The 27,079-nt window shown below is 49.0% G+C and overlaps 2 protein-coding genes across 4 annotated transcripts in view; one reads left to right on the top strand and one right to left on the bottom strand.

The window, feature by feature from the left end:
* ZBTB5 (zinc finger and BTB domain containing 5) overlaps positions 1-15,108 on the top strand; it is a 38,638-nt gene extending 23,530 nt beyond the window's left edge. For all 3 annotated transcript variants that reach the window (XM_046682777.1, XM_046682784.1, XM_046682768.1), the window contains exon 2: positions 10,672-15,108. In XM_046682777.1, the coding sequence (XP_046538733.1) occupies positions 10,676-12,709 (2,034 nt within the window). In that variant the 5' untranslated portion in view covers positions 10,672-10,675 and the 3' untranslated portion in view covers positions 12,710-15,108. The remainder of the gene's footprint in view (positions 1-10,671) is intronic.
* An 856-nt stretch (positions 15,109-15,964) lies between these two features.
* Positions 15,965-26,254, bottom strand: GRHPR (glyoxylate and hydroxypyruvate reductase). Its single transcript, XM_046656245.1, has 9 exons — positions 26,113-26,254; positions 24,314-24,444; positions 23,837-23,909; positions 23,190-23,306; positions 21,849-21,937; positions 20,594-20,698; positions 19,774-19,909; positions 18,241-18,371; positions 15,965-16,283 (listed from the first exon to the last, which is right to left on the bottom strand). The coding sequence occupies exons 1-9, from the start codon at positions 26,193-26,195 to the stop codon at positions 16,162-16,164; spliced, it is 987 nt and encodes a 328-aa protein (XP_046512201.1). The 5' UTR covers positions 26,196-26,254; the 3' UTR covers positions 15,965-16,161.
* Between the last annotated feature and the right edge of the window lie 825 nt (positions 26,255-27,079).

Raw genomic sequence — 27,079 nt, 5'->3', positions numbered from 1 at the left:
CAAATAGTGTAGGTCTGCACCCAGGATCCGAACCACTACGCCATGGACCTGAACCTGAGAATATCTCTTTCTTGATAGTACCAGCAAAAGTCCCCAGGGCAGACTCTGATTGGCATGGCTTGGGTCACATACCCAACTCTGAAATAACCTCTGTAATCAAGAGGAATGGGTACCAAATTGGCCAGGCCTCCTGGATCATGTCTCCACTCCAGGAACTCAGAGGTTTGGGACCGTCTGATCTGTACCACATGGACTAAGAATGGGTGAAGAGTGATTTCCCTCAAAGACACAGTAGATAGACAAAAAAATTTGAATGTTGATTTGTGGGGAGACGTCGATAAGTTTCACATTGTTACAGATACTTGTTATTTGAAAATCACTTGAAAACTAAATAGCTTAAAACAACAAAAATCATCTTATCTCTAACAGTTCTAGGGGTTGAGTGGGCTCAGCTAGATGATTCTGTCTTGGGGTCTTGTCATGTGGCTGTAGTGAGACCATGACTGGGGCCGAAGTCATCTTGAAGGTATGCTCACGTCTGGAGGCGGGTGCTGACTGTTAGCTAGACTTCAGCTGAGCCTCCTCACAGCGTGGTGGCTGGATTCCAAGAGCAAGCCAAAAGACCCAAGTGAAAGCTGTGTTGACTTTCATAACCTAGCTCACAAGTTACATTTGCCATAGTCATAGACTTGCCTGACTTCAAGGGGAGTGAACATAAATGCCATGAGAGGAATGTCCAGTGTCACATTGTAGGAAAGAATGCAGGATGGGAGCTCTTAATGTGGCCAGCTATCCTGGAAAATACAATCTGCTATAGACATTACCTTATTTCAAGTGACTACTTTTTATAAAGAACATGAAATATAAATTAGGTTATGCCAGTTCTTGGGTTGACTTTATATTGACCAGATTAATGTATTATATAGTATGACTGAAGAGCTCTCCGGCATTCTTTCTTCGTCCCTAATAGCACTCTGATTTCCTATCTGTGAAATATTTTGACCCTGTTTATGTGTAAATTGTTAGGTAGATAAATCGGCAGCCAGCCTTCCACTACAAAAGTGAAAACAGAAAGGCCCTACCTCTTTGCTTCCCCAGCATAATAAAGGATGGTCTGGGGGAGGTTGCTAAGCTCAGCATGTAGGAGCTCTCCCTGGAACTTTGAATCTTGAGAATGTGATGTCTATACTGAAGGAACTGTTGGAGGCGGTTTACTGCAGGGGCGCTAGCCCAAGGATACCCTACTTCTGTACCAGTGTGACTGAGGATTTTGCTTCCTAGCTCTTCAGATCTCCTTTGATTGCTATCTGGTTCTTCTCCTCCCAAGTCTTTGAGCTCTCAGAGACTCAGATATCTTTCACTCCAGTAAGCCAGAGTTGGGTTCTGTTTGTGGTATGTACAAAGCCTTAGCTGACAGACCATCGTAACTACAGCTAGCTGTATTTTAATACCCAAATTAATTAGATTTCTTTAGTTATGCCAGAAAGCTCAATTGAGAAAGTATGTTATGGTGAATTATTTTGTTAATGACTTTTGTTAAAACAGTGTTTGCTAATAACTTTTACCACAATGGGGCCTCTAAAGGCTAAGTGGCATCTTAGAATCAAGAAAGGAATTGAGATTTCTCATTGACTTAATAATAGTTTTGGGGCAACAGTGGGGGATTGGGAATAAAACATATGTTAAGTATTCTACAAAAATATCCTTTACTCTGACAGTAACATCTATTTATCCATATAGTTACACATCACTTTATTCTTTACTATCAGCAAGTGTGTGTAGCAGATACTCTCTGGGCTCTGACCAGATCCCCTTGATCCGTTTTACTGGTTCTGTGCATCTGTCATGCAGCTTCTGTGTCCTTTTGCTTATAGTGGCTTGTGTCTGTGACTCTTCTGAGGACTGTCTTTGAGTGACTGGCATTACTTTGTGCATGGGCCCAGAGAGCTGCAAGTGCCTAGCAGTTCGCATCCCCCTGGAGAGGCTCTTAGCTGTTGACTGACTAACGCAGGGCTGTGAAAGACCAGTTCCCTTGCCTTGAGGTGGCTCAGACTCATTTATACTCCTGAGGTCCCCTGCTAGACCAGGCTAAGGCTGAGATTTTGCCCCAGTTGCACCTTGCTTGGCTGCTGCTGCTTCTTTCTCCTGCTCCCCACTCCCACTTTGTCCTGGGAGCACCTCCTTGATAAATTACTTGCACTTGAATTCTTCTCTCATGGTCTGCTTCTGGGAAATCCTACCTAAGACAGTATGAATCTAAGCTGCTTCATATTCATGGTCTTCGGAATCACTTTTGGGCATCATAGTAATGCCCTATTTCCAACTTATTCTTAGAATAGTGACTTGTGGCACTTTGAGATGGCCAAAACATATATTAAAAATGATGCTAGTGTGAGACTCAGAGTGAAGGGATGGAGAACAATACTCCAAGCTAATAATGAACAAAAGAAAGCAGGTGTCGCTATACTAATATCAGACAAGGTAGACGTCAAAGCAAAACAGATAAAGAAAGACAAAGAGGGACAGTATATAGTGATAAAAGGGACCCTCCACCAAGAAGACATAACACTTATAAATATATATGCACCCAACACAGGAGCACCAAAATTTGTAAAGCAACTCTTAACAGAACTAAAAGAAGACATCAACAACAATACAATAATAGTAGTGGACCTCAACACACCATTAACACCAATGGACAGAACATCCAGACAGAAAATCAACAAGGAAATAATAGAATTAAATAAAAAATTAGACCAGATGGACTTAATAGATATATATAGAACACTTCATCCAAAAACAGCAGGTTACACATTCTTCTCAAGTGCACATGGAGTATTCTCAAGGATTGACCATATTTTGGGAAACAAAGCAAGCATCGATAAATACAAGAGAGTTGAAATAATATCAAGCATCTTTTCTGATCATAATGCTATGAAACTAGAAATCAACTACAAGAAAAAAAGCAGAGAAAGGTGCAAAAATGTGGAGACTAAACAACACACTTCTGAACAAACAATGGATTATTGAAGAAATTAAAGAAGAAATCAAATATTATCTGGAGACAAATGAAAATGAGAACACGTCATACAAAATCATTTGGGATGCAGCAAAAGCAGTCCTAAGAGGGAAATTCATCGCAATACAGGCTCACCTCACTAAACAAGAAAAAGCTCACATAAGCAACCTCAAACGACACCTAACAGAACTAGAAAAAGAAGAACAAACAAAGCCCAGAGTCAGTAGAAGGAGAGAAATAATAAAAATAAGAGCAGAAATAAATGATATTGAAACAAAAAAGACAGTAGAAAGGATCAATGAAACAAAGAGTTGGTTCTTCGAAAAAATTAACAAAATCGACAAACCTTTAGCCAGACTCACCAAGAAGAGAGAAATCTTGAATAAATAAAATTAGGAATGAGAGAGGAGAAATCACAACAGATACCAAAGAAATACAAGGGCTCATAAGAGAATACTATGAAAAACTATATGCCAACAAATTGAACAACCTAGAAGAAATGGACAACTTCCTAGACTCCTACAACCTCCCCAAACTGAATCAGGAAGAAATGGAGAATCTGAATAGGCCAATCACAAGTAAAGAAATAGAAATGGTAATCAAAAACCTCCCCAAAAATAAGAGTCCAGGACCAGATGGCTTCTCTGGAGAATTCTGCCAAACATTCAAAGAAGATTTAATACCTATCCTTCTCAAACTATTCCAGAAAATTGAGGAAGATGGAGTACTCCCTAACACATTCTATGAAGCCAACATCACTCTGATCCCCAAACCTGACAAGGACAACACAAAGAAGGAGAACTACAGGCCAATATCACTGATGAACGTAGATGCAAAAATCCTCAACAAAATTCTGACAAACCGAATACAGCAATACATCAAAAAGATTATACACCATGATCAAGTGGGATTTATACCAGGGACACAGGATGGTTCAACATCCGCAAGTCAATCAACGTGATACACTACATTAACAAAATGAGAAACAAAAACCACATGATCATCTCAATAGATGCAGAGAAAGCATTCAACAGGATCCAACACCCATTTATGATAAAAACACTCAATAAAATGGGTATAGAAGGAAAGTACCTCAACATAATAAAGGCCATGTATGACAGACCCACAGCCAACATCATACTCAATGGACAAAAACTGAAAGCCATCCCTCTGAGGACAGGAACAAGACAAGGGTGCCCACTTTCACCACTCCTATTCAACATAGTACTGGAGGTGTTGGCCAGAGCAATTCGGCAGGAAAAAGAAATAAAAGGAATCCAAATAGGCAATGAAGAAGTAAAACTCTCGCTGTTTGCAGATGACATGATCTTATATATAGAAAACCCCAAAGAATCCATAGAAAAACTATTAGAAATAATCAACAACAACAGCAAAGTAGCAGGGTATAAAATCAACATACATAAATCAGTAGCATTTCTATACACTAACAATAAACTAACAGAAAAAGAACTCAAGAACTCAATCCCATTCACCATCGCAACGAAAAGAATAAAATACCTTGGGATAAACTTAACCAAGGAAGTGAAGGAGCTATACAATGAAAACTACAAGACTTTCTTGAAAGAAATTGACGATGACATAAAGAGATGGAAAGACATTCCTTGCACATGGATTGGAAGAATAAACATAGTTAAAATGTCCATACTACCTAAAGCAATATACAGATTCAATGCTATCCCAATCAGAATCCCCAGAACATTCTTCACAGAAATTGAACAAAGAATCCTAAAATTCATATGGGGCAACAAAAGACCACGAATTGCTAAAGCAATCCTGAGTAAGAAAAACAAAGCCGGAGGAATCACAATCCCTGATTTCAAAACATACTACAAAGCTACAGTGATCAAAACAGCATGGTACTGGTACAAAAACAGGTCCACAGATCAATGGAACAGAATTGAAAGCCCAGAGATAAAACCACACATTTATGGACAGCTAATCTTCGACAAAGGAGCAGAGGGCCTACAATGGAGAAAAGAAAGTCTCTTTAACAAATGGTGCTGGGAAAACTGGACAGCCACATGCAAAAGATTGAAAATTGACCATTCTTTTTCACCACACACCAAAATAAACTCAAAATGAATCAAAGACCTAAAGATTAGGCCTGAAACAATAAGTCTTCTAGAAGAGAATTTAGGCAGTACACTCTTTGACATCAGTTTCAAAAGAATCTTTTTGGACACTATAACTCCTCAGTTGAGGGAAACAATAGAAAGAATAAACAAATGGGACTTCATCAGACTAAAGAGCTTCTTCAAGGCAAGGGAAAACAGGATTGAAATAAAAAAATAGCTCACTAATTGGGAAAAAATATTTACAAGCCACTTATCTGACAAAGGGTTAATCTCCATAATATACAAAGAACTCACACGGCTTAATTACAAAAAAACAAACAACCCGATCAAAAAATGGGCAGAGGATATGAACAGACATTTCTCCAAAGAAGATATAAGGATGGCCAATAGACACATGAAAAGATGTTCATCATCGCTAATCATCAGGGAAATGCAAATCAAAACTACACTAAGATATCACCTTACACCCGTTAGATTGGCAAAAACATCCAAAACCAAGAGCGACAAATGTTGGAGAGGTTGTGGAGAAAAAGGAACCCTCATACACTGTTGGTGGGAATGCAAACTGGTACAGCCACTATGGAAAACAGTATGGAGATTTCTCAAAAAGTTAAAAATAGAAATACCCTATGACCCAGCCATCCCATTACTGGGTATCTATCCTAAGAACCTGAAATCAGAAATCCCAAGGGTCCCTTGCACCCCTCTGTTCATCGCAGCATTATTTACAATAGCCAAGACGTGGAACCAACCTACATGCCCAGAAACTGATGATTGGATAAAGAAGATATGGTATATATACACAATGGAATACTACTCAGCCATAAAAAAAGACAAAATTGGCCCATTCGCAGCAACGTGGATGGACCTCGAAGGTATTATGTTAAGCAAAATTAGCCAGTCAGAGAAAGACTAACTTTATATGACTCCACTCATAGGTGGAAGTTAACATATTGACAAGGAGATCAGATCGGTGGTTACCAGGGAAAAGGGGGGGTGGGTGGAGGGCACAAAGGGGGAAGTGGTGTACCCACAACATGACTAACAATAATGTACAACTGGAATCTCACAAGGCTGTAATCTATCATAACATTAATAAAAAAAAAATGATGCTAGTGTGTCAGCTGCATTTCTCATTTGGTTTAACTGATAGCTCCATTTTTACCTTAATTGAGTTATGCATGTATTACTGGATATTAAATAGCTTCTCTTAAAAGTTAGTCAGTGTACTCATAGCAGTAGGTTGCTCTTCCCTATGCATAACTCATCCTTACTGATCCAATCAGAAAGATTGGTCAGTATTTGCTTGCATTGCCTGGCATGTGATATAATAACTGTTTACTTCAATATTGCATCATGGGAAGCTTTCTATCCTAAAGTGATTTAAATAATGTAGGAGTTATCTTTTCCATAGCATTTGGTAGATATTTTCTATAAAACTATCTGGTACTGATGCCTTTTCAAGGGGGCAGTAATTCTTTGGCAGTTTTTTCTAATTGTGTCTGTGTGTGTGTTTATGGTCTGTTCAAGCCCTCTTTCTTTTTAGATTTTTAAAAAGAAATTTTACCAAAGGTTTATGTAGTTTGCTAAGTACACATTAAAGAATGAAATAGTTCTACAAGACTCAAGACCAACACCAAGCCCTAGACTCCCTGCTCCCCATTTTCTCTTTCCCAAGACCACCACTTTCAACTCTTAGCTAATTCTTATGTTATTTACATACATATGTTAAATGACATGCTTGGACCTACTTAATTTTTCAGTTTAGGCATTATCTATTGACTTCCCCTTGGTTAGAAATAAGAATTTTGTTTTTTATGACTTTGTTCATTTCTCCTTATAATTCTACTAGTTTTGCTCTCTGTATTTCAATTCAGACTCCCCATTCCTCCATCCTCCCAGTATGGTTAGAATTTTCATTAGATCAGCAGTTCTCAAAGTATAGTCCAAGGATCCACAGGGGCCCCTGAGACTTTTTCAAGGGGTCTGTGAGGTCAGAACTATTTTTATAATAATACAAAGACTGAGTTGCCCTTTTCACTCTCAGTTCTTTCACGAGTGTACAGTGGAGTTTTCCAGAGGCCATGTGATGCATGATGTTGCAAAAGCCTGAATGCAGAAGCAAATATGAGAATCTAGCTAGCTTCTTTAATGCAAAAATGTAAAACAGTACCACTCTTCTCATTCTTTTTTGGGGAAAGTTTAGTTTTTTCATAAAAGTTGCTTGTGTTAACATGTAATTGTTTATTATTATTTTTAAATAAATTAACAAATATTTTTAAATTTTCTCAGTTTTAAATTCTCCAGAGCTTTTTTTTTTTCTGGGAAAGATTCATCCTGGGCTAACATCTGTTACCAATCTTCCCCTCTTTTCTTTTTTTTTTTCCCTCCCCAAAGCACAAGTACACAGTTGTATATTCTAGTTCTAGGTCCTTCTAGTTCTTCTATGTGAGCCACTGCCACAGCATGGCTACTGACAGATGAGTGGTGTGGTTCCACACTTAGGAACCGAACCTGGCCGCCAAAGCAGAGTGTGTCGAACTTTAACCACTAGGTCATCAGGGCTGGCACTCTAGAGCTTTTTTTTTATTTACCCTAGCTTCTTACCAGCCAGCCCTGGTGGTCTGGTGGTTAAGATTTGGTGCTGTCACTGCCGAGGCCAGGTTTCTTCCCCAGTCAGGGAAGCACACTATGTCTGTCGGTTGTCATACTGTGGCAGCTGTGTGTTGTTGTGATGCTGAAAGTTATGCCACTGCTATTTCACATACCAGCAGGATCACCCATGGTGGACAGGTTTCAGTGAAGCTCCCAAACTAAGACAGGCTAGAAGGAGGACCTGGCCACACACTTCCGGTTACAAAGAATCATGAATAAAACTGGCATTAGACTTTTCAAAAGCAATATTGAAAGCTAAAAGGTGATAGAGTTCCTTCAAAATTCTCCAAGAAAATTATTTCCAACTTAGACCATACCCAGCCAAACTATCCATCAATTATGAGGGCAGACCAAGACATTTTCAGACAAGCAAGAACTCAAAAGTTTACTTCCTACATATCCTTTCACAGGAAACTACTAAAGGTGCTTAAGGAAGCTAAGAATAAACCAAGAAAAGGAAGACAAAGAATGTAGGCAATTGGAGACTCACCACAGAAAACGCGCGAAGAGAATGTTAAAGATGACAGTGAAGCCCCGATGACAGCTAGGCAGCAGGGCCGGAGAGAAACCAGTTCGGACTGGAGCAGGAAAACAGAGGACTCCAAGAAGGTGTTCCCCAAGAAACAAAAAGAGAAGAATGGGTAGATCGCATCATATGATTGAGAGCGCTAAGAATTTAACAGTTCCATGAAAGTGTGAGGATAGGTCACTAAAAAGAAAAGAAACTTTAAAAGCGGCAGTTATTAACTCCAGGAAAAATAAGTGGTGTTTAGTTGCAGCACACTATGTAGTTTGCTTGTGGACAACATTTACGTAGTCTTAATAATGTGAACACTGAACCAAATCTGAGCTACTGGAAGAGTGAGGGAAGGCCAGTTCGCACGGGAGGGGAGGCAGAGGAGATGTGGTATGAGAAAGCTAAATTCTCACCTTCCCCAGTAGTCAAGAAATACTGTCGGAAACACTATCTCCAGAACTAGTAATAAAGCGTGTTACTTAGAAATACAGAAGTCAATAGTGGAAGAACGCCTGAAACAACTCAAAGCGGCTGCCTCTGAGGAGTGGGAATTTGGAGGGGAAGGGGACTACTGGCTTTTAGCTCTAAGCCTTATAGAACTATGTGGCTTTTAAAATATAAACATATACACATATTAACTTTTATAAAATGAAATTTAAAAAAACATGGTAGATCCTTGACATTCTAATGGTATATCCCCTCAGATCTTTGCAAATCTCCACGTTCACAAATACCATATGGCACATTGCAAGGACGGTGGCAAGCAGAAGGCAACATGGGTGTCAAGCAGCGCACCAGGCTCAACCACCTGCTCTGGGGCCCTGGCAGTAGAGATTAGGCCAAAGTTAGGACTCAGCAAAACAAGTGACCACAGCCCACCTTCAGGCTCCCTGAGAAATAGCAAAAAAATGGCAAACTCTAAATCCATAAAAACCAGGACTTAAGGTGCCAACTGAGAGCATTAAGTCACAGGCCTCTGCTGTATTTACAGAGCAACAACTGGGATGGTAAAACGCCTCAAAGCAGTGGCCACATGTTGGCCACATTCTTTTACCTCCTATGTTTTTTCTACCTTTGATGAGCTTCCAACAACAAAATATATCACTAAAACACATAGTTTCCCATTGCCCCTCTCTTGCTTTATGAAGATTCCCTGCTAGGAGCAAAGGGTCAACAATGGTAGGCAGCAGCACATACACCCCGATCCCCACCCAACTCACTCAGGGCCCACAGAGCTCAAGGCTTTGGGGAGATTAAACAACATGCAATTACTGCTCACAACTTTATAGCCCCCTCCTTAGAAAGTAAACTCAGATACTAATAAGTGCCAAGTTCCAAGGAGGTTATTATCTTATAGCAGATCCTCAGTCTAGCAGCCAATACTGGAGCCTTTGGATGAGTGGGGGCGCTTATATGTAAGTCAGGTGGTTTTATCCACTGCCAGTTAGGATTTAGCTTTCCAGGTATGCTAAGTCAGTTAGCACTCATTCATTCACCTGCTCACCAGCTCCCAAAATGCTATTGATATTTGTTTCCCATTCTTTTTTTCCTTGTGGGTTTATACCTTTAAAACAACAACAAAACCAAAACACTTTAGTATCTTTTTAAAGGGGTTTCAGGAATGAGTAGGGGGTAAACACGTGTGCAATCTGTGACCATCTGTAACTGGAAATCTTCCCCACTGATATTGATTTGCCCTTTTCACTTATTTAAGGTTGCTAGAAGACTCATTTGGAATTCCTTGGAGTTTATTCATTGTCCTCAGGGAATGCAGAACTCTAACCAACTTCTGTAGGGTGGATATTTCATCACCCACACCCACACTGGTTTTTTCTAACATGGGCCCTAAGTGTTTAAAGTGGGTCATATGAAGAGCAAAGGGGAGCCTATAACCAACCAGTAGCTGATCCCACATGTGTGCGTGCTTCTAGGGCTGTTAGCTGAATTAGCATTTGCCCCTTATTTGACAGGTTTTTAGTCTCTGTGCTCATCATCAGAAACATCACAAGCTTTATTTATTTTTTTTGGTGAGGAAGACTGGCCCTGAGCTAACATCTGTTGCCAATCTTCTTTTTGCTTGAGGAAGATTGTCACTGAGCTAACATCTGTGCCACTCTTCTTCTATTTTGTACGTGGGATGCTGCCACAGGATGGCTTGATGAGTGGAGTGTAGGTCCATGCCCAGGATCCAAACTTGCAAACCCCAGGCTGCCGAAGTGGAATGTGCCAACTTAATCACTATGCCACTGGGCCAGGCTCACATCACAAGCTTTAAAAGGTCCAAGCTTGGCCATCTATGTCTCTTTTCATCACATCCTCTGTACTCTGACTTTGACTTAAGCTTTTCTGAGTCTCAGCACTTTCTTTCCTTGTTTTTCCCATAGGATCATGGATTTTCCTGGACATTTTGAACAGATCTTCCAACAACTGAACTACCAGAGACTTCACGGCCAGCTCTGTGATTGTGTCATTGTAGTGGGGAATAGACATTTTAAAGCCCATCGCTCTGTACTGGCAGCATGCAGCACGCATTTCCGAGCCCTCTTTTCAGTGGCAGAGGGAGATCAGACCATGAACATGATCCAGCTGGATAGCGAGGTAGTGACAGCAGAGGCCTTTGCTGCCCTGATTGACATGATGTACACCTCCACCCTCATGCTGGGGGAAAGCAATGTTATGGATGTCTTATTGGCAGCCTCTCACCTGCATTTGAACTCTGTTGTTAAGGCATGTAAACATTACTTAACGACAAGGACGCTGCCCATGTCTCCCCCCAGTGAGCGCGTTCAGGAGCAGAGTGCCCGTATGCAGCGCTCCTTTATGCTGCAGCAGCTGGGACTCAGCATCGTGAGCTCAGCCCTCAATTCCAGCCAAAGTGGCGAGGAGCAGCCAGCTCCCATGAGCTCATCAATGCGCGGGAACCTGGACCAGCGGACGGCCTTCCCGATGAGACGCCTTCATAAGCGCAAGCAGTCTGCAGAGGAGCGGGCCAGACAACGCCTCCGACCTACCATGGATGAGTCTGCCATCACCGATGTTACACCAGAGAATGGGCCATCAGGCGTTCATTCTCGGGAGGAGTTCTTTTCACCAGATTCTCTGAAAATTGTGGATAACCCTAAGGCTGATGGAATGACCGACAACCAGGAAGACAGTGCCATCATGTTTGACCAGTCTTTTGGTGCTCAAGAAGATGCCCAGGTGCCTAGTCAGTCTGATAACGCTGCTGGCAACATGGCACAGTTGTCCATGGCCTCTCGCGCAACTCAGGTTGAGACTAGCTTTGAGCAGGAGGCCGCAACTGAGAAAAGTGGTTTTCAGTGTGAAAATCCTGAGGGTGGCCTTGGTGAGAAGGAGCACATGAGAGTGGTGGTCAAATCGGAGCCCCTGAGCTCTCCAGAGCCCCAGGATGAAGTAAGCGATGTGACCTCACAAGCAGAAGGGAGCGAGTCTGTGGAAGTGGAAGGAGTTGTGGTCAGCGCCGAGAAGATAGACCTCAGCCCTGAAAGCAGCGATCGGAGTTTTTCAGATCCCCAGTCTAGCACTGACAGGGGAGGTGACATCCATATTTTGGAAGTCACAAATAACCTGGAACATAAATCCACCTTTAGCATTTCAAGTTTTCTTAACAAGAGCAGAGGAAGTAACTTTAGTGCAAATCAGAACAATGATGATAATATCCCAAACACCACTAGTGACTGCCGGCTGGAGGGGGAGGCCCCTTATTTGTTGAGTCCAGAGGCTGGGCCTGCGGTTGGGCCCTCCTCAGCCCCTGGTGCTCATGTGGAGAACCCATTCAGTGAGCCTGCAGAGTCCCACTTTGTTAGGCCTATGCAGGAAGTGATGGGCCTGCCGTGTGTGCAGACTTCAGGCTACCAAGGAGGAGAACAGTTTGGGATGGATTTTTCCAGGTCTGGTTTGGGCCTCCACTCCTCGTTCTCCAGGGTAATGATGGGCTCCCCGAGAGGAGGAGCCAGTAACTTTCCATACTACCGCCGGATAGCTCCCAAAATGCCGGTTGTAACTTCTGTCAGGAGCTCACAGATCCCAGAAAACCCAGCGAGCTCCCAGTTAATGATGAATGGGGCCACGTCTTCATTTGAAAACGGCCATCCTTCCCAGCCCGGCCCCCCACAGTTGACTAGGGCATCAGCTGACGTCCTGTCAAAGTGCAAGAAGGCTTTGTCTGAGCATAACGTCTTGGTTGTGGAGGGAGCTCGCAAGTACGCCTGCAAAATCTGCTGCAAGACTTTCCTGACCTTGACGGATTGCAAGAAACACATCCGTGTTCACACGGGTGAAAAACCCTACGCCTGCCTCAAGTGTGGCAAGAGGTTCAGTCAGTCCAGCCATCTGTATAAACACTCGAAGACGACCTGCCTGCGCTGGCAGAGCAGCAACCTTCCCAGCACTTTGCTCTGACCTCGACCTCTCGAGATAAGGCCGACGCCAGGGCTGGGACCAAAACTGAAATCTCTCTCGGTTGGTATTAATGCCGTTGAGGTTGAGGCTGCCCAGTGGCTCTCTGCAGATTCCGTTGATACTAAGTGGAGAGCTAGTGTGCGTAGCGCTCGTGCTGCTGCGTTTCTGAGTGACGTGCACGCTTTCAGAGGGGAGTGCCATCCCTGATGTCAGGTTCTTCCCTAGGGTTGCGTATGCAGTCAGAAAGTAGTTTGCAATTGATGTTGTTAAAAGTGGCACATTTAAAAATTAAAAATTGAAGTGCAAAAAAATTTTTTAGCAGTTTTTGTAAAACTTTGTGAAGCATTTAATTAAATTTCCTATACCCTCTGATGGAAATATTATATACATGTACAGTGATGCAAAACACACTTATGTGTAACCAGTGGCAACTTTATGCCTAAGAGGAAGGCTCTTGAGGACACGCCTGTCTGCCACAAATGCTTTAAAGTCTATCATGAGCTAGTCTTAGGCCTCAGAAAGTACTGTATTTTTTTATTTTTGTCTGATTTGCAGTCACAGACACTGCACTTTGATGGTGCTGACACTGGGTCCAGAGTGAGCATTCTCTGGGCTGTTAGGTGTATATACTTTTGAAAACATCACTGTTGAATAGATGTTTTAACGGTTTTTCTGGTTTTAAAAACAAAGTTGTAAATGGAGTATGTTCTTGTAGGGAGTGACAAGTAAGATATTGTTTCTGTATGTGCTATTTTAGCAGTATTTTAACCCACTTGGATTACAAATGTTACAGTTCCATGTTTGGAAGTCAGAAAAGAGCTAGTGTTTGTCTTTGTTCTGATGACGTGGAGTCCTGTTTTGTGGGATCTTTCATGGTGCACGTTCCCTTTGCTCCATCCAGACTTCGGGGGCCAGTCCAGACTGACCCGTCTCACCCAGTGATAGGCCCGTTCTGTGCTTCCTCTCTTCACTCTTGTGCCCCATATGCTGTCTTTTCCAGGCCTAGATGACTGTTTTCAGTTATAAACTAACCAAAAATGATGTCAGCCTGCCCTCCACCATATATACTAGAGTTTAAAAGTAGAGACCCTGCACTTTTGTTGTTGCCCCAACCCAATACTGAAGGTTTGAAATTGTTTGAAAGCCAAACATGGCAGTGTTCGCGGGTCAACATTTTCCAGACTCTCTAAGAGGGCTGGACAGCCCAGAACACAGAAGTCACCAAGTAGCATCTGAGACTGTTCCAGGAGACACATGGGTCACAGCCCAGGGCTCTTTAGGCCCCACTGCCTCACTTCCGCAGCCCCACCTGCCTTGTCGTCTTCTGACCCTGTGCCATCAGGGCTGTTGGTGGCACTTGTGTTAGACTGAGCCCTGGCTCATATGCTTCCAGGGAACAGCACAGGTTCATGTGTCTCTGTGGAGCTCATGTAGTCAGTTTAATTCATACATGAACACGAGTTCATTTTTTATACAGCTTAGAGACACCAAACCATTGTGCATAATTGAGAGAAATCCTTCAGTTCTTGTGTTTAGAAAGCTAGGAATGTGTAGCCTAAAATAAAAGTTAGCGTGTGTTTTCTCGTAATCTACTGTGTGCAGTTACACATCTGTCTGTGGATAAACTCATAATGTTCATAGTTGGGTTTAGCATCTCCTGTGAACTGCTTCCCAGGGAGGAGAGCCAAAAGGGAAACCTCTGTGATTCCTCTCCTTCCCAGCAGACGTGGGAGACTGTCGGAGGGGATGGGGTCACCTGGGAAGCTGAGCTGCGTGCAGCTCGTCAGCAGTCATGTTCTGACTTGGACGCGAGGAGGCTCAACAACCAACCCTCTCCGTGATGTGGTGACAGTGTCTTGTGAGGAGATTAACCACGGACAACAAGAGAGGCCCTGCCTGGGCCCAGGGCGAGGAACCAGTGACACCAAGAAGAGAGTGGCGGCCCTGCTTCCCTTCCGTCTTGAGGAGGGTGCCAGGAGGCTGCCCCTCACCTCAGTCGGGCGTAAGTGGACTTTGCTTCGGGGCCTGTCTCTGACACAGCGGCTGGAGCCCTGCCTCTCCACTGCTGGATGGAATCTGGAATCTCATCTACCTCTGTAGGCAATCAGTTTCTGCGTGTGGGAAGCAAGCTCGCGGGCCAGAGTCCTCATACATGCTGTAGCACTTAAAAAATAATCCAGAGGTTCCCTGGAAAACCAGTCCCAGGGTTCCTATGATCCCTAGTTTTCTACCTGAATTATAACTGGTATTGGGTACCTGGATATTGATTGGTTAGCCTTAATTATAGCCTGGCAGCATCATTTCTGGTGATCAAATCATAAAGTTCTATCAGGGCACCCATGTCGGTGGTGCTATGCTGGTCAAAATTTGAGATTTTGAAATAAAAAATTTGTCACATACATACTTCTATCTAAATATGTGTTCTTTTCCTTTACTTAGGTTATTAAGGTTGGAACAATAAAAGCAAGCAGTGTTGCCTTCTCTGCTAACGCTGCTTTAGGCAGTAGTTTTTTACCAAGCCTCCCAGAAAATACTCTAATGCTGTCAATTAGTAACAGTCGCTGGTCGTTCCCCTCGGTGTAGTCCCTTCTGCCTTGCCCGCACTGTCTGCCTGTGAGCCGTGGCCTGTGCAAAGTTTCGTGCTTGGTCCACCCAGTTTTACTCTTAGAGGGCCTGCTTAATCGTGCGCTTCCTGCCACTCCCTTACCTGCCTCCCAGGTTGGAAACTCCACTCCTCAGCTTGGCTGGGCTGGTGAGGAAGAGCTGGAACCTGATGCCTATGGCAGGAGCAGGGCCTTGGCACTGGAGGCTTGGCCTTGGGGAGGAGTGAGGTCGTGATTAGAAAAAGGGCATCCACCTGCGGGTGGGGTTGGAGGAGCAGAGGGACAAAGGGAGCAAAGCATGAAGGTGCTAATCCTAATTTTAAAATAAAAATTAAGAAACCCACCTGCCTCCAGTTATTCTTGACCCTACCTAGTTCTTTGCTGTGTATATTTAATTTGCCCTGATGGTCTGGGTAACAGATTCAAGTGCCATGGTCACAAGTGGGCTATGGTTGTCCCCACCTCAGTTATGGACACGTGAAGGAATTTGAGCAGAGGATGAAGGGCAAGGTGTTCTGGGCCGGTTCTAATAATTAAAATGCTGGAGTGAGGACTAGGCTGGGAAGCAGAACCCACACTAGGTGCTCTGATTTAGAAAAGCTAAGCAGGTGCTTGTGTCATTAGCTTCGCCCAGTTACAGACCAAGACGATCTCTCAGAGAATTATTTAATAGGATTACATACTTCTGGCTCAGAAATTTCCAACCACAAAGGGGGGCAAGCACATCTCTCAGCACTAGTCTTCCCCTTGCAGAATCAGTACAGATTGGACTTTGGCTCCATCCTGAGGGTCTAGTCCAAGCCTGGGCACATCCAGCAGTTCCCAGGGCGCTGTTTGTCTCCTGTCTGGCTACAGCTTGAGTTCACTGGGCATCGGCTCCCCTCTCAGGCCAGCAAGCAAGTTGTTAGCTGCCAACAAGGACATGGTGTTTCGCGTTCTGTGGGTGGCACTGCCAATGTGGGGCAGGATCACTGGAAAGAGGAAGAGAGGGAGGTAAGGGGGGTGGGTCAGGAGCCTTAAACCAGGCCCTTCTTCATGGCTCAGGTTTGCCGGTAAGAAGAACAAAGAGAATCAGCCTCAGTATTCCTTGATTTGCCTTCCCTCCCACTGTCACTAAGCACTGCACTCCAGGGCTCGGGGCAGAGTAACAGAGTAAAGGGACTCCAGGCTACTGGAACCCAGACGCAAGGGTGACAAGGGGTATGTATCCTAAACACAAGAATGCCGGGCTAGAAGGGGTCTCGGAGCCTGTGTAGGCCCAGCCCTTCAGTTACCGGAGGGTGAGACCAGGCGCCAGCGTAACTGCTCGTCCACACCCTGCACTCTGAGAGCAACGCCTCAGTGCTGCTGATCTACAAGAATGACAAGATGGAACGCTGCACGGCACCACTGCCTCTGGCCCCACTGCAGGGCGAGTGAGGTCACTTGTCCCCAAAGAGCACCTTTCGAAAGAGTACCCAGGGCACTGAGCTGAACTCCCAGGGCTTGGGGGGATGGAGCAGTTTTCCAGGTCATCACAGCCAAAGTTCCTTTCAGCCTGGAGTCATGGGTAGGGACAGGAGCATTTCCCAGGGCTACAATAATGGGAGCATTCACTGCGGGGAAGGCGGCTAAGGACCCTCTTTGGGTCTCCATTCCAGAATGTAAATAAAGGACATGGACTGGCCAGACAACCTAAGGCCCTTAGCACTCAGTTATGTATTAGCCCGGAGGCAGAAACCACACCAGTACCTGAATGGAGAACTGAATACAAAGAACTATTAATTAGGTAACTGAGGAGTCTAAAAAGAGAACACTAAGCCTGCGGTTCTGAGTATGGTCCCCGGCCCAGCAGCACACTCGGGCCCTACCCCAGACCTCCGGAAGCAGAAGCCCTTGGGGGCCAGCACGCTGCATGGGATCAGTTCCTCCAGGTGGCTGATGAGCATGAAAGCTTGAGAACCCTGCACTAAAGCATCCACCTCCCCAGGGCTGGGGGGCAGAGGGAAAAGGAGGGAGTGTTAAGACGGAAGGAAGGGCCCCTCTGGAGCTACGCTCAGCCCTCTGTGGCTGGGGCACTGACTGGCTGTGGCCCGTGTCTGAGGAGGCACGATGGTTAACCACATGCTGGAAAGTTGCAAGCTGGCTTCACCAGCCGCTACAGAAGGAACTGCTGCTGCATGCCGCTCACAGGCAGACAGGTGGGAGGGAGCTGGGGCCTGCTGCCCCCAGCATCACCCTGACAGGGCCCAGCAGAAATGGGGTGTGCAGAGTCCCAGCCCCTGCGCCACAAAGCAGAATACACAAGGGTGGGTTTGGAACCAAGACAACAGCTTAATAACTGGCACAAGTTACAGATATTGGTATTGTAATTACACTAATTTCTCACACTTGAACTGCTAACAGTAATTTATAGTAACGGGTCTTACCCATGACTAGCTATGGATATAAGACATGAAGTCAATCCACTTTTTCTTTTTTTGGTGAGGAAGATTGACCCTGAGCTAACATCTGTTGCCAATCTTCCTCTCTTTGCTTGAGGAAGATTGTCGCTGAGCTAACATTGGTACCAATCTTCCTCTGTTTTGTACGTGGGATGCTGCCACAGCATGGCTTGATGAGTGGTGTGTAGGTCTGTGCCCAGGATCCAAACCTGCAAACCCTGGGCCGCTGAAGCAGAGCACGCAAACTTAACCACTGCGCCACTGGGCCAGCCCCTAATCCACTGTTTTTAAATAATATAATACATTCACTCCTTTAGGGACATGCTCAGGAGGCTCTCCCCTACATTGTTATGTACCAGTGTCACTATTAGCGCAAACATTTACGGTCCCTGGGTGTGTCCCTTTGTGTTCGGTACTGCCCGTGGTAGCTTCATACCCAGCCCCTCCAGACCACGTTTAACCACCGTGGTCCTCTGTGACTGCACTGGAAAAGCGCAGTTCTTACCACAGTTCTTCAGGGTCAGGAGAGGGTGGTCTGTAGGCAGTGGTTCTGGGGTCGTCACATCCAGTCCAGCAGCTGCAATCTGACCGCTGGCCAAGGCCTGGTACAAGTCATCCTGGTTTACCACGTCTCCCCTGGGAATGATGGTGGTGATGTGGGTGCCCCGAAGTTCCCTCTGCCCAGGCCGCTTTTAGGGCATAACAACCCACAGAATGAATTTTCCCACCCACTTAGCTCTTAGCACTGACTTTTAAGGCAATAAGTCTTATTGTATACTTATTTATAGTAAGTCAGTAGAGTAATACAGGTCTTCTAATCAGAGAACCCCAGCTCTGCCACTTTCTAGCTGTGTGACCTTGGGCAAGTGTCTCAAATACTGTGTGTCAGGCTCCTCTGTAAGACAGGGGGAACACCAGCCAGCTCCCGGGAGGGTTGGGAGGATTAAAGCTCACTGTCAGGCACTATTGCATGGACAGGGCCCAGGAGTGGGCATCAGTGTGGGACCCCATCCAGGTGTTTCTGATGTGGTGGGTCCCCAGACCCTCCCCGAGACCCACTGCAGCATGCCATCAGGCAGCTGCCTAGCCGAGGGCAGAGACACAGGATGCACCCAACTACGTCGACCTGAGTGAGCAGCCTTCCTGCCTGTGACTGAGCCACCGCAGTGAAGAGCCGATCTGCTAGACTCGCTGTTGTGCACTAAGTACTACTCGTGCCATAATCAATACTGCAGCGTCCTGCACATGCCTGGGTGCGTGGAGGTGTGCAGGCAACGGGAGCTGTGGCGCTGGGGCCATCAGCGGGAGCCCTGGCTCCTGCATGTTTCCCTCCTCTTCCAGGTCACCTCCTTTGTAGCTAAACCGCAGTAATTCAGGCACCTTTGGGGTGGAGAGCACTGGGGGTGACCTCATCCAATCCCTTCTCTCATCTTTGTTGACTTCCAATCTGATTTAAGCAGGTACAAAGGGCACCAGCTAGGAAGGGGCCGCAGTGGCAGAGAGGGAAACTGTGCTCCCATAACATGCCCAGTGGCCTGAAAGCAGCCTGGGGACATTTTGATGAACCAAGACAACTGGGTTTTGGGTCTGCCTTCCCAGGAGCACAAAGGTTCAAGCTGTTCCTGACTTACACAGACAGACCCAGGCGCAGTGCAATGGCAGGTTAGCCTCCGAAGGGCTGTTAAGATGGTGAAGTCCAACCCTTTGTGGTACAGAGGAACACAGCCTGCCCAGGTTCCTGGTAACTCGCTGCTCGTATGCCTTCACTCCCTGAACCAACTCTGCTATGTGTCCGGCCCTGAGCAAGGCTGGGTACTGCTGGGAACAAGACAGGCCCAGCCCTGCTCTGCGGCTCTTCCTCGCTCCCAGCCTGGGGAGCTCTCTGGGGCCTTGACTCTATTTCTGAGCTGGCTGTTTGGCTGGTATGGAGAGTAGCGAGCTCAGCCATGGAGAAGAAAAACCTTAGATCACAGCAGCAGGGACAGCCCTTCTTGAGGCTTGCCTGGTGACCCAGGGGTGTCAGGCGGCCCCAGGTTACCTGCTGATGTTGACAAACACAGCCGTTGTCTTCATCTGCTGGAAGAACTCCTTGTTGCAGAGCCCCGTGGTTGCAGGCGTTAAGGAGCAGGCCACGATGACGAAATCAGACTCAGCGGCCAGCTGGGGGATGGACACTGGGGGAGGGCAGGGCTCCATGAGATGCTGAGTCCCAGGTTAGGGACAGCAAGAGTGCAGGAGACCAGACCTGTCTTTCCCTCTCCCATAATGGAAACTCCCAAATGCTTCCTGAAGGCCTGTCTCTACCTGGACAACTCTGATAATTATACGAAGTTGACAGCCACTCGTGGGATCCTGGCGTCTTACATCATTCGTCCAACCCACTGGTCTAACAGATGGGGAAATTGAGGCCAGAGACGGGCAGGATCTTGTTCAAGGTCACACAGTGGGATCTGGGCCATTCTGGCTTTCACTAACTTCACAGCCCAATGTGCCAACAGGGTGAGGAAGGGCCGAAACCCAGCCTGCCCTCTGCTCACCACACTGTGCACCTGCCTGAGGGCTGGATCCACCTGGACACGAGGCTGCGGGGCGTGGCTCCCAGTTTATGAAGGAAGCTGTGAGTGAAAGTTCCCAGCAATTCCTTACATCTGCCCCCGTCCCCACTGCTCCGCCAGGTGCTCCCTGAGTGGCCTCTGTGTCCAGAAGCAGGTAGGTTAGATAACACCCACGGGACACCATGGGCCCCGGACACACCTGGAGCTCTGCATTCTGCCTGCAAATGCTGCCATCACACAAAACAGGGAGAGCCCTCGAACTGAGCCACAGGGGCCTTCCCTGGAGGTCCAGGGCTTACTCACCAAACTCCGCCTGGAGCGCTGCTGCCTCCTGAGGCCTGGGCTGGCGCCCCGCGTACAGAAACCTCTGGACGCCGAACGGTTTCAGACGCTGAGCAACGGCCTGGCCTGGAGACAAGGAGTCAGAGTCATGGCTTGTTCCGAAGCCCTCAGAGGGCGGGGTGGCACCCTGCAGCTCCAAGGACAGTGAGCCCCGTGGGGGGTGCGGGGTGAGTGGGTTCTTTCATCCGCAAGGTCCCAGCTTTAACTGGTCCTGCCCCAGTGTAGCCAGCCCCCAGCCAGCCTACACTGACCTCAGGGGTCCATGTGACAGCCCTTCAGACATCTGGAAGCAGCACCACAGCTCCTCTGTGGCTGTGACTAGCTAACGCTGTCCTCACGTGGCCCCAGCCATCTTGAGGCTCATTTACTAAACTTTCCTGAGAACTGGACCCAGCATCCCAGGAGAGATCTGACCAAACAGTCCCCTCCCTCCTTCTGGACCCTCTGCTTTTGTTAATGCAGCCCCAAACCTCGTTTGACGTTTTGGTGGCATTGCCAGCTTGCCCCAGATCTGTAAGACCTTTTCACAGCTGCTGCTTCTGGCACAGGCTCGGGCAGTTGGGTTTTCAGACTCAGAACATGGCCCAGAGCTGGTGGGCTCCTCCAGGCAACTCTCTGGTGTGAGAGGCAGGGCTGCTAGCTGGCCAGATCATCCACTCTCCATCCTCACTCTCACTTCTGCACCAGGCAGGAGGCCAGAGAGCCATGAGGGCTGCCTGGCTGAGCAAAAGCCTTTATGCCAGACTTCTCCAAATGGGGGCCACAGGAGAAAAAAGCTCCGCCTCATCTGCAGAATTGCAGGTAAGTTCTGCCCACTGGACCCTCTGGTTCCTGACTTGAGGCTTTACAAGTCAAATGCCTTCCAGAACCCAGGCCTAGGGGAGCACGGGCTCTCCCACAGTAAACCCCCTAAGGCCCCACCCAGCCAGTAGCGCTTTCATCTGTTCTGCAGGGAGCTGCAGTCACGAGGAACCCTGGCTCTTATAACTCGCTTCTGTCATCTTGTGAAGTCTTAAGGAATTCCTGGGGTTTTCTGCCTGTGTTTTCTGAAGCTGCGTCTTTTCTGAGGGACATGCCCGTTGCACACCAAGTGCACTGATAACACGCAGTTACAGTGGCCCTTTCCAAACCATGATTGTCAGCATCCAGACGCGGGGTGCCGGAGACTCAAACCAAGCCACGAGAGGCGGGCGGGCACACAGAAGCGGGGCCTTACCTATGCGCCCCAGCCCGACAATGCCGACGGTGCTCTGCGAGAGGCCATAGCCACACATCCACATGGGCTTCCACGAGGTCCAGCCACCGCTGAGGAGAGGGAGAGCGGCAGGTGAGAGGCCCGAGCCCTGGGCAATGACGAGGGCCCACCACACAGACCCAGTACCTCTGGGCAGGGGCTGTGGTCCGAAGGGTAGACCCTGTCCTCCAGGCCAGTGAGTCCACTGTGTGGCCTGAGTTACAGCCACAGCCACCTGGTGCCACGGACAAGCAGCAGGAACGACTCGTCCTGCAAAGCCATCAAGGACACAGAATCTGATGGCTAGAAGGGGCCTTAGCGGTTCTCATCCCAATGTGCAGATGGGGAAACTGAGACCTGAAAGGGTGACCTGTCTGAGGTCACACAGCCAGGGCAGAGCTGGGAGCAGCAGGTAGCAAACTCGGGATATGAGATTCCAAAACCAGTGTTCTCAGCGCTCCAAGGAAATAACAAAACGTAAAGGCACAGGCCCACCCCCCGCTGCTCAGGGTAGACAGGGGCACGGAGCCTGGCTTGAGCCGCCTCCAATGAGGCTGATGACTTGGTGTTCAGGAGGGTGAGCGCACATTCAGCCCTGCGTCTAACCAGCCCCACGCTGCCGTCCAGCCTCCGCCCTGCCACGTCCCCCCAAGCCCAGGTTGTGGGCCCACATCCTCGGAGGGGCTGCATTTAAAGCCGCCTCACCTTTGCTCAGGCCGGTCCTGCACCTGGAAAGCCCTCCCCAACTCTGGATATATAGACCCAGATCCCTGATCTGAACCCTCAGGCCAGACTGTTCAAACGTTTGGACTTTAGAAAGATGTGCACGTGCTGTACTCTGTGAAACGCCTCTGCAGCAGCAGGGCAGCACCTGTATCCCACGCACGGGCGCATCTGCAGCAAGACGTGCCCACACCCAGCCTGCCTTCGGGGGGACAAACCACAAACAGCATCCTCTTCGTCCCACCAGGAGGGTCAGGAAACAACCTTCAGTTTCCAGAGCTCTGTGGATTTTTGCCTTGCGTGAGTGATGGCAGACCTGGCCCTCTAAGTGCTCAAGAGGACGCCCCCCGCCTCAGCCTCCCTCCGTTCCTCACCAACCAGGCCAGGTTTACCTGTCCCTCCTTTACTTCTCTCGCAAGTTCCCTTCACGCCCTGCGCACTTCAGCTCCGCCGTGTACTACAGTATTTTGGCTGAGTCTGTCCCCCCTCACTAGATGGGGCACATCTGGGGACAGGGATACCATCTGGGCCAGGGGGACACTGGGTGCCCAGGAACCAGCTGCTGAGCAGAGCCGACTTTCCCACCAGGCCTTCACTCACTTCTTCACTTCCTCGATGGCCTCCGGCAACCGGCGACAGGTGGTGAGCAGCAGGGAGACGGCGAGTTCCGCCGTGGCATCTGTGAGGACATCTGGGGTGTAGCCCACACGGATCCCACTGTGAATCAAACGTGTGATAGTGACACTGGCCTCCAGCACCTTCACCAATTTCTACTGCTATGACATTTCCATGGGGCTGCTCGGCTCCCTCTTTGCACTGCCTGCCGGGGAGCTCAGAGCTGTAAATGAGCGCTGAGGAAATGGTCAGCCCTCACTCCCATTTCAATTATTTCCCACTTTGAGAAGGATATGAAGATGAAAGATCAGAGTCCAAACTCCGGGGCAACTATTTAATCTTTCTGAATTTCCTTATCTAAAGAGGGAAATAATACTTGCCTTTTCTACTTCAAGGGGTTGCTGCAGAGGTCAAAAAAGATAACGGATGTGAAAGGCTGAACCTGGACAGATGTCACCCACTGTTTCTGACCAGTGTACATGTAGGCAGATTTTATCATGAGCCACCTTGCATTTTCACTGAATAGTCGGGAGATAAGAAGTGAAAACAAATAAATACTTGGCTCCTCTTCCTCCCTCTCCACGGGTCACCCCTCACTCCAGGCCTCCTTCCAGAGCCCAAGCTGCATTTACCGCTTCTTGATTTCATCCAAAGCCAAGTGGTCGACACCCACGGACAGTGTGCTGATGACTTTAAGATTGGCTCCTGTTGTGCAGAAAGAGCATCGTTTGTATCTTTCCTCGTGGGATCCAGAGCCTTCCCACGTGCCACACACAGGCTCAGAGGGGCAGGCCTGCTCAAGGTCACAAAAGCAAGGCTACGGCAGGGCGAGGGCCCAGGCCTCAGGTGCTCTCCCCACACCTGCCTGCCTCCATGCCACGGTCTTTGCCCTCCTGGGGCCTCCCTCCAGGGATTCAGAGCCAGGAGAGAGAGGCAATGCGCATGCCAGGCAGAGCCGCACACAACTGCTTCCTCTGGCCTGGTACTGCAGGCCTCGGGACTCCGAGCGTCACTGCAGACGCACCTGGGGAGCTGGCAGCAGCAGCCTGACATGCCCCACAGAGCCAGGACATCCTCGGAGTCCTCCCGGCCCCGCCTAGTGCACCCACCTGCAGCCTCCAGTAGCCTCTTGTCCACGCGGTCAGAGAGGAGGCAAAGCAGGCCGTGGGCCCCGGTCACGCCTCGCTCCAGCTCCTGGTTGGGGATGGGCTCATCCGAATCCCACTCCTCCACCTCACAGCTGAAGGCAAAGGAAAGACCACTCAGCCGCAGGGGAGAGGCGCAGACAACCGCAGGCCCCCCGAGTCCTCCAGGCCACGTCTGCAGGCCCCTTCAGAGCGCGAAACAGGGCCTTCTGCTTGCTCTGGGCCTAGGCTGCCTGGGGCTGGCTGAGGCAAGTAGGGTCAGGCATGGGCAACCGGAGAACTGCCCTGAGCGGGGCTGAAGGGTGGAGGGCTGTCACAGAGCAGAGGGCTGACAAGAGCCTAAACTGAAAGAAGAAAGTCACGGGGACAGCCTCAGCTCATGCAAGGAAGAGCTTTCCCACTCTCACAGGAGGCCTCGTGGGCAGGGAGCCCCCTCTCGGGGTGGCCAGCTGTGAGGAAGGCCAGCAGCAGGGGCAGGGGTCCATATCAGATGCCGCTTGGATCCACATCCAGTTGCACGTCCTATCCTATGAGCCCATGAAATGGAAAACTCTTTACTTGCACTTGGCCAGGACGGACAAGATCAAAGCCAGTCCACACAGAGCAGTTCCAGGGCGCACTGGGCAGTCCCCCAGCCCTGCCACTGCCACCGAATTCAGCGCAGTCAACATGGATGGAGCATCTTCACATGCAAGACACAGTGCGGCTGCTGGCACCTCAGGGAGCACCCCACTGCAGCACCGCCGACAGCCCAGCACAGGCCACCTTTTGTCCTCCTTTTCACGAGCACGGCACCCGGTGCCACAGCAGTGTGAGCTGCTGCCGTTATTGCCCTTGTTTCTGCTGCCCCTCTTCCCGCTCAACGCTTGGTGCATGAGAGATCCTCAGCAAAGGCTGTGGCGCACTGAACTAAATAAACGCATCTCCTTTTCCCCTGGCACTGGTTTCTGAAGCTAGGCTCCATCTGCTCCCTGCCTGGCACTGGCGGTGTATGGTGTATAGCGCAGGGTTCAGACTGCAGTCAGACGAGCTGAGTTCAAATCCCAGCTCTGCCACACGCAGAGCTGTGTGACTGTGGGCAAGGTGCTTAACCTCTCCATTTTTCTTATAGTACCAACTTCACAGGATCAAACTCATTGCAAGGATTAAAAGAGTTCATTTATATGAAACACCTGGCAGGGCTGGCATGCAGGGTTCAATTTAATAAGGGTCATGAAACTCCCCTGCCCACTGGCCAAAGGGACCAGGCCAATGGCTGCCAAGGTCCCTGACCCTGCCAAAGGTGACCTCGGAGACTAAAGGATTAACAGCCTGAACCCTGCGTTGGGGCGGTCCCTCTCCCCAGGCCGATGACCAGGAAGGGCTCCAGCCCTTTCCCCCACCCCCATGCAAGTGCCAGGGAAGTTGCAGGTCCCGGCGTCACTGCAACCGGCCTGGAGAAAGCTGGCCCCAGAGAACTTTCTCTAAGCGTCCCCAAAACTCCAACACTGTCCCGGCCGGGCGCAGGGTAGAAAGTCCAGCCAAGGCCCAAGCGCGGGATCCCGGCTTTCTGACCCTGGGACCGCCCCAGCCTCCCCAGTGAAAATAGCTGGGGCCTCCGGAGATAGCCCCGGGCGCCCCCAAAGGCGCGCCTGGAGACGCTGAGTCACGCTGGGTGGGATCGGGGGCCGGGGACCCGCAGGCCCCTCCGCGCCGCCACCCCAGCCCGCGCCCGGACGGAGGGGACTCGGCGCGCGCAGCGGCGCGGGAAGCCGGGCTCTTACTCTGCGGCGCGGGCGAGCGCGGCCCGGCCCTCGGGGGGGATCCTGCGGGTGACAAACACCTTCATGAGTCGCGGTGGCCTCATGCAACCTGCAGCCGCAGGACCCTGACCCGACCGGCTGGCCGGAAGCGGGACGCGACGCGGGGCGCGGCCTCGGAAGGGGCGGGGCCGGGCTGGCGGGGGCGGGGCACGGGTGGGCCGCGGGTGGGCCTCGAGTGGGGCGGGTGGGATTGTAGCTGTGCGGCGACTGTGCATGTCTGGGGCCGGTGGCAGTGACGATGTCTTTGTGTGGGGTGTGACTGTGAGGCTCCGAGTGTGAGTGCCTTGTGCAGCTGTGGGTGTGTGATCAACTGTTACTCGAGCTGAGGCCGGTTCCAGCCTCATGCTTTGGCCCTTGGTCCCCAGGGCCTCTGAGCACCCACTGGCCCAGAGCCTCCGAGACTGGCAGGTGTGTGTGGGGTTGGGGTTAGTAAAAGGGCATCAAGGGAGAGTCCTGTGTGAGCGTGTGTGGATGTCTGTCAGGGAGCTGACAGCTGTCAGAATGTGTCTGTGGTGTGGGAGGGGCATGCAGTCAGGGCCCATACCCCTTGCCAGGGTGTTGATGCGCTGGTCATCCTCGCTAGGTCTGTTCCATCATGGCCACACTGTTCCAGGCAGGGGCCCTTGGTCACACACACTGGGCTCTGAGCCTGGCCTATTGTGCATACTCAGGAGGCTGGACCAGGACAGTCTGAATCTTAATATTTGGTGCAATTTCCCACATGAAGCCCACAGTTTGGAGGGGCTTAATTGGTTGTGAGCCCCCCAGCTTGCTGGGCACTGCTGACTGACTGGAGGTGGGTCATGCAGAGGGCCAGGCCAAGGTGCTGGGGCCATGTGGGTCATGGCAGAGCCCGGGTCTGCAGGCAGAGGGACCTGGGTCTGAGTCTCGGCTCTGCCGCTTACCAGCTGTGTGGTCGTGTTGATGT

Source organism: Equus quagga, chromosome 1 (assembly GCF_021613505.1).
Source record: "Equus quagga isolate Etosha38 chromosome 1, UCLA_HA_Equagga_1.0, whole genome shotgun sequence".
In the NCBI taxonomy this organism is placed as follows: Eukaryota; Metazoa; Chordata; class Mammalia; order Perissodactyla; family Equidae; genus Equus; species Equus quagga.
Note: the sequence above shows the minus strand (reverse complement) of the source record. Positions and strands in the feature narration are given on the sequence as shown.

Bases quoted from the DNA above. Each gene is read 5' to 3' on its own strand.
- GRHPR (XM_046656245.1), bottom strand. From the start codon at position 26,195: ATGAGGCCACCGCGACTCATGAAGGTGTTTGTCACCCGCAGGATCCCC. The intron at 24,445-26,112 runs GTAAGAGCCCGG...CTTTGCCTTCAG, and splicing joins GCGCTCGCCCGCGCCGCAGA to CTGTGAGGTGGAGGAGTGGG. The intron at 20,699-21,848 runs GTAAGGCCCCGC...CCTTGTCTCCAG, and splicing joins TGTCGGGCTGGGGCGCATAG to GCCAGGCCGTTGCTCAGCGT.